The 7031-nt window shown below is 31.1% G+C and overlaps 1 protein-coding gene across 1 annotated transcript; it reads right to left on the bottom strand.

Annotated features, from left to right (window-relative positions):
• Positions 1-4704: 4704 nt before the first annotated feature.
• On the bottom strand, positions 4705-6306 carry LOC121122202 (tropomyosin). Its single transcript, XM_040717205.2, has 5 exons — positions 6034-6306; positions 5510-5779; positions 5261-5443; positions 5072-5206; positions 4705-5012 (listed from the first exon to the last, which is right to left on the bottom strand). The coding sequence occupies exons 1-5, from the start codon at positions 6145-6147 to the stop codon at positions 4860-4862; spliced, it is 855 nt and encodes a 284-aa protein (XP_040573139.1). The 5' UTR covers positions 6148-6306; the 3' UTR covers positions 4705-4859.
• Positions 6307-7031: the final 725 nt, after the last annotated feature.

Here is a 7031-nt window from a genome sequence, read left to right as displayed (position 1 = left end):
ATGGATCACAATCTATCGATTGTTTCTGATCATAACTTATGTACTCCTACAGTACAACAGTACAAACAACCTCTCATTCTAACATTACTCTTTACTCTGATGGCATTGACTAAGAAAAGAACTAGCATAAAAAGTGGCTATGCTCTTCCCAATATAATAATTTAGACTTGAGAGATGTTGAGGAATTTTGATTTTATAGACTACAGATGCTTCAAGTTTCATAAGTTAATAATAATTAACACCTATAAATTATAAACATTTATAAAAAAAAACTTTACGATCACTCAATGTAATCTTTATATTATTAATAAGTTGTATTTACATTAATTATTTTTTTTTATAGGCGGAGTCGGCACAAATTTTCTGATTCCACCAACTCTGACTCAGCAGCCCTGCTGTATATATCTCAAATCTTCTCTTAAAAAAAAGACACAAAGTCCGTTGTGAACACAACTTCTACTTAGGAGTCAATGATTAAAACAAATGGTTCTTTATTCACCTAATTTTTACACCTCCCCCAGCATAAATAAGAGGACGGATCCAAACGAGGATTTTTTTGAAAAGCCTGAGGGACAAATGGTGTGTATCGAGCTAATGTTTAGTTGTTAATATATTTTGGAAGAACACACACCAACTTTCAACCAGATCTGCCTATTTCTTTCTGTTTAGCATTCGTTTCTTCCGAGGAGGAATCGGTCGGAAAGATTATGGCGACTGTTTTTTGGATTCGCAAAGAATAATCCTCATCTAATATCTGGAGAAGTGTCAAACTATTATAACTACATATTATTCATCGTTATTGGACCTTTTGAAAACCGAGCTGAAAGACAAACGCCCACGATTGGCATTTGTCTTGAAAAAAAGTCCTTTTTCATCATGGTAATGCACCAGCACACACCTTAGCAGTTGTGGTCACATTATAAATTGAAATAGAGTTCCAACTCGAGATGCTCATATCACTAGTAATCTTAAGTTCCTAAAATTTTCTGTCAACCATCACCATATCATGGATTTTATCATTGAATTCTGGAGTAGTAACCACAACAGGGCGTCCAGAACATTCAGTGACAATTGTGCAAATTTTTGAAACCATTTATAAACTGTTCTAATCGGAGGTGCAGAGTTTCCATTTTGTTTATCAAGCTGGTTTTTAGTCTCCTGGGGCGTTTTTCCTTTCATAAAGTAACGTTTCATTAACACACGAATCATTTTTTTAAAACCACACCACTTCTACGATTCAAACGCATGCTAAGCAGAAAGAAATAGACCGATATATCTGAAAGTTGGTGTATGTTCTTCCAAGAAATGCTACAAACTAACCATAAAAACATATCTACAAAAAATATAACAGCCATGAAATATTAAATGTTTTGGAAACAACTTCAAATTTTTTGGGAAAAAAAATTTAAAAACCAGCTATACACAAATATATTTCAAAAATTCATAGCTATTCTAAAAAAATCAAATTTCAATTATTAAATTTCAACCCCCCTGGTCCCTGCGGACTCCCCTGCTACTATTTATACATATGATGTTGATTTATCAATTTATGTAGATCCTGCTCATCTAGAATTTTGTTAAGTATATATTATGTTCATGTATGAATGACCTACAAATGAACGACTTTTAGTAGCCAAGTTCCATTTGACCCCTTGTTAAACAATAACAATAGAGGTTGTTCTTAGGTAGGTATGTACATTGTACATATTCGTACATGTTTAAAATAAATTGATTTCACAACTGAAAATGACAGATTAATCATGGGTGAGCTTCGAAGAAGCAGAAGAGGTAGTCGTGGTTACTAGTCACTGTATTTTATTATTATAAAGAACTGGTTATTTTCAAAGTCAATGAGTCATAAAAACGAATAGAAAACAAGGAAAAGACTTGTTGTCGTCGACGACGACTTTTTGTTAGCTATGTAGTATTTATCTATTCCTTCAAAAACATTTCAGAAAATATGTAAATCCATTATATAAAATAATATTATTTGAATACATATTTTGAGGGGAAACAATCAATTTAAAATATACATATACTATATTAACATTACGTATATTATTAACTTATTTACTTGCTAGATCCGTTGTAAATAGGTATATGTTGTGTAAAAGTTGTAACTTATAAGTTTGTAACATCGTACAAATTGCAATTTATTCGTCTTAAAATGTCATATTTATTTAGATCACCGTACCGAGTGGTCCATTGAAATGTGAATAATTAATAATTCAATAATCAATAAAGGTTGAGGGATTGAAATTAATTCATATTTTGATCCATTAAAGTATAAGTAATTAGTTACAAATCAAAAAAAGCATGAGCTCTTTAACTTACGTACAAGTCGAAAAAATGACACTTGAACATAATCAACAAATTTAGATTCGTGCACTCCGAACAGTTGGGCGTACCCAGGACCACTGTCTACCCCGTCAGCAAGTCCGAAACGTAGGAAAAAAAGACGGGCTCTACCAAAAAGGCAAAACTGGACCTGAAGGAGTTAAAGAAAACCGTTCAATTCAATTTTCTCAAGTCCAAGAGGGTCCATGCAAGAGATCTCGGTGTTTCACACCAGACTGTCCAGGGACCCATCAAAAAAGTGGGCATAAATAGTCTTGTGAGCGTAGAAAGACCACTTTGGACACCAACAATGAAAGAAACCCATCTACTCCGTTGAAAGACTCTTTTAAATGATACTTTTGGCCCCCTACAGCCCTGATGACAATACCCTCAAGAACAATTTTGAGGTACATATCGAGGGGAAGGCCTGCAGTGTCCACCATTCAAACTCCGGGTCCCTCAATGCAACTGTCAGTCAGATCAAAATTAAGCAGTTTCGGAACAAACTTCGCTGACACTCGCCTCTGATATGTCAATATCCTCAGCAACATCACTGACAGTAATTTTCTTCACTGCTTCAACGTTTTTATCTGTTGTTGACGTGCTTGGGCGTCCAGAGTGAGGTTCGTCATTGCCTTCTTTCAGTTCCTCTTGCAAGAGTTTTTACTAATGGTAAACATTTTTTTTTTACTCATAACAGTTTCACCGTATCCCACAGTCAACTTTTAAGTGTTTTGGAGTACTTCATTTCATTTTTTGCACAAAATTTGATACAAATTCTTGGATCCATGATTTTAGATAGCAAAAATATCTCAGAGCACGCAAAATATTTCTAACTATTATGCCTCTTTTAAGCAAACTAAACATATTCTATAGCTGAAAGTAAATATATGTTCGTGAGTGTACTAACATAAAAAAATAAAATAATCGACCAAATCTTGCCGTTAAATTTAAAAAGTCACTTTACTTTTTGAATACACCTCGTAAATTGTATTGCTGGAAATTTAATGGACTTGCAGAAAACCTTAACAATGTTATGACGTCTTCAAAGCAGATTGTAGTGTATCTTAGGTATTGGGAAAGATGAAAAATGAACATTTTGCTCCAAATACATATGTATTGTAAATCAATGTTACTATGTATATAATTGCTTGAATGCAGAGTAGAATGTTTTATATTGTAATACTCATATACTTATTATTATTATTTTTATTACTAAACCTTATCATTGGTCATAACTTGTTGAGTTGAAACTAGTTATTATACTTAAAAGTTCAAGAATGGAAATGATAATGTTAATAAACAAAAAATGTACCCATTTATTTTCTTAACATGATAATATAAACCATGTACAGTTTACTTTACCTTAATATATTTCAGAGATCATACCTTTAATTTAATGTACATACCCATAGGTATGCTTATAGAATCTATATACCTACTAGTGATGCGATTCTTAAAAATATCACGATTCCGAGGCGATTCTAGTAAAAATTAAGGATGTCGAGTGAAATTTTTTAATGTTTTAAATAATAGTATAGAAAATTCCATTTTGCTATCAGGGGCATCCACATGATTATATTTTAGAAGGGGCTTCTTTTTGTATTTTTATTTTAAATTTCAAATATTAAATTTTTATTTTAAATTTCAAATATTAAATTTTTATTTTAAATTTCAAATACTAAATTTTTATTTTAAATTTCAAATATTAAATTTTTTGGAATAAATTTTATAAATCCCCATCTGTTTTCAAAAAAATAAAACAAATCAATTTCTTATATAAAATTTAAAAAAAAAATATTAAATTTTTTGGGAAAAAATAACCAAATTTTATTGTTATTAACAAAAATTATTTTTTTTTGGAAAAAAAAAATTAAATAATACATTTTTTGGAGAAAAATTACATTGTTATTCATAAAAAATTATTTTTTTTGGAAAAAAAGAATTAAATATTACATTTTTTGGAGAAAAATTACATTGTTATTCAAAAAAAAATATTTTTTTTGGAAAGAAAAATTAAAAAAGTAAACTAAATTAATATTAAACGTTCCTATTTTTTTCTTTAAATATTACATTTTCTTGTAAAAATAAAAAATTCCTTAATTTGGGCGGGGGATGCTAATTTCTTTTTTCACAACTTTAAAAGTAATAAATAGTTAAATACCAGTAATAAATAAGAATCGAAATAGAAAATTAAATATTATTTTCACGATGCCAACTACGACTCCAAAAAAAACCCTGATTCTACGATTTCCTTTAATCGTCCTATCACTAATATCTACCTATGGATATATTATGTACATTGTACAGACAATCATTTTGAAGGGGGATAGTAATTTGCATTTTAAGTGTTGAAAGATTACAAGATTTTTTAATCTTAAATGATAATTTTTTTATTGGAATTAATGAAATGAAATGCTATAGTCAAGATATAAACGTGATGTTGACTGGAAAGATTTGTTTAGATTAATTAAGGAAAAAAATAGTAGTAATAAAGATAAATTGATATTATTAAAGTTTATTTAATATCCAGACATTTCGGCAAATGTTTGATCCAATTCATCAGAGATGGCCTTAAACTTCTCCTTTTCGTGGACAAGCTCGTCTTCAAGACGATCAACTTCCTTTTGGAGCTTTTGAACGGATCTTTCTGCAAATTCAGCACGAGCTTCGGCCTGTTTTATGTTATATAAATGTCACAATGATATTTGGAATAAATTTAATGAATACTAACTTGTTTTAGCTTGGTGGTAAGGGTCTTGATTTGCTCCTTGTATGAAGCCTCTCTTTGATTGGCCTTTTCTTCGGATACTTCCAAGGATTTGAGATTGTTTCCAACAACTCTCAACTCCTCTTCTAATTCAATGATCTATAAAAGGATTATTTTCAGTTATAGCTAAGTTAGTAAGGATAATGTCCTTACCTTCGTCTCTCCAGTCTCAGCACGCTCTTCTGCTCTTTCTAAATCAGCCTCAACAGCTGCTAATTTACGAGCAACCTCGTCGTATTTACGATCAGCCTCTTCTGCCAAGAATCGAGCCTCTTTCAATTGATTTTCCAAAGCTTCCATACGCTCCTCATCGGACAAGCTTCTGTTCTCTAATACCTAACCAATAAAAATGTCCCATTTCATAAACGTGATTGTTCATATTTTTTAACCCGAAACACTTACCTTACGCATACGTTCGGATTCATCAGCAGCATGGGAGGCTTCAGCCAATTTTTGCGTGGCAACTGTGAGTCTTTCTTCAGAGCGTTCCAAATCTTCTTCAAGAAGTTGGATACGTCTGTTGAGAGCAGCAACCTCACCCTCAGCGTTGGTAAGAGCTTTTTCCTTCTCTTCGAGTCTTTGGTTAGCGTTCAATAACTTTTCTTGAGTTTGATCCAAGTCATTTTCTAGCTGTTGCATCTTCTTTTGAAGCTCATGGACTTCTTCTTCAGCCTAAAATAAATATATTGATAATTGTGTTGCATGTAATATTATAATTTGATTTCTATGTCATTATGATGCTCATTTCAAAACAAAAAAATTGGAAGGAAGGTTTGTTCTTATAATCAAATCACTTCATTCTAACAATTTTGGGATTGATTAAGATAAAAAGTACTTTATATATCTATAAAATATTTTGTTGCTATAGCAAATATTTGCGTTTACATTGTACCTACATATTAAAGTTACTCCTTAGCTCAAAGTACCTTTTCAGCACGGAGATTAGCATCCTTTGCCTGTTGTTCACAGGCATCAGCTCTGTCCATAGCATTGTCCTTTTCAAGCTTCATGGCTTGCATTTTCTTCTTAATGGCATCCATTTCGGAAATAAGTTTATTATTTATGACTTACAAAAAACTCAAAACTAAGTAATTATGAGCGAGTCTTACTCTACTGACTAAGTTCTTTTTATAAAAAATTTTGATGGGAAAAAATTATTTTATTTCTTTTCGTTTTTTGGGAAATAAGCCAACACTTTTGTTTCTTTACGCATACTTTCCGACAATTTCTTAGCTTTTTTTTACAAAAAAAAATCTTGTTCATCAGTATAGATTTAAAAGTAGTTTACGTGATTCACTTTTGTAACTCTCTATGTAGATGATGGAGGGAAGGAGGGAAGGAAAAAGCTTCTTACCTAGTATACATAAACAATATATAACGAACATACCTGTGTTAATTGAAATAATGGGAAATTCCGAATTGCAATCAACCCCTTTTAACTTACATCATAGATCCATTGAAAATTTTAACAAGCAGGGCATTGATTAAGATTGTTGGGGATGTAGGGCAACTTTTTTATATTTGACAAAATATTATGTAGAAATTTTTGGGATGACCTTTTTAAAAATAGACGATTAATTATTGTTATAACCTTTTTGATTTCTCTGTTGTTATATAAAAATATTTTTCACAACCTAATTTCATCTTTTTTGACAAGCACATCCAGTGTTGAAATTATGGGGAGAAGAACAGTGGCCCCCTCTAAACAATGTTTTTACCTTTCCAATTTAAATATAAATAAATATATATACATACTGGGTGAGGACTCAAAAATTAGAAAATTTTAACAGCCGTTTTCCCTTCTACATATTTTTAAGTTAAACTTTTGTAGCAAGTTTGATAAATTAATAATTTTCTATACTTTTTATTCAATATGTCCCTTCTGAATGATGGATTCAATTCGGGCACGATCAGAAAGCAAGCT

Source organism: Lepeophtheirus salmonis, chromosome 1 (genome assembly GCF_016086655.4).
Source record: "Lepeophtheirus salmonis chromosome 1, UVic_Lsal_1.4, whole genome shotgun sequence".
Taxonomy (NCBI): Eukaryota; Metazoa; Arthropoda; class Copepoda; order Siphonostomatoida; family Caligidae; genus Lepeophtheirus; species Lepeophtheirus salmonis.
Note: the sequence above shows the minus strand (reverse complement) of the source record. Positions and strands in the feature narration are given on the sequence as shown.

What these genes read in the sequence shown, in the direction of transcription:
- LOC121122202 (XM_040717205.2), bottom strand. Translation starts at nt 6,147, where the DNA reads ATGGATGCCATTAAGAAGAAAATGCAAGCCATGAAGCTTGAAAAGGAC. An exon ending in CTGAGACTGGAGAGACGAAG is followed by an intron (nt 5,207 to 5,260) that starts GTAAGGACATTA and finishes ATCCTTTTATAG; the next exon opens with ATCATTGAATTAGAAGAGGA. An exon ending in TTACCACCAAGCTAAAACAA is followed by an intron (nt 5,013 to 5,071) that starts GTTAGTATTCAT and finishes AACATAAAACAG; the next exon opens with GCCGAAGCTCGTGCTGAATT.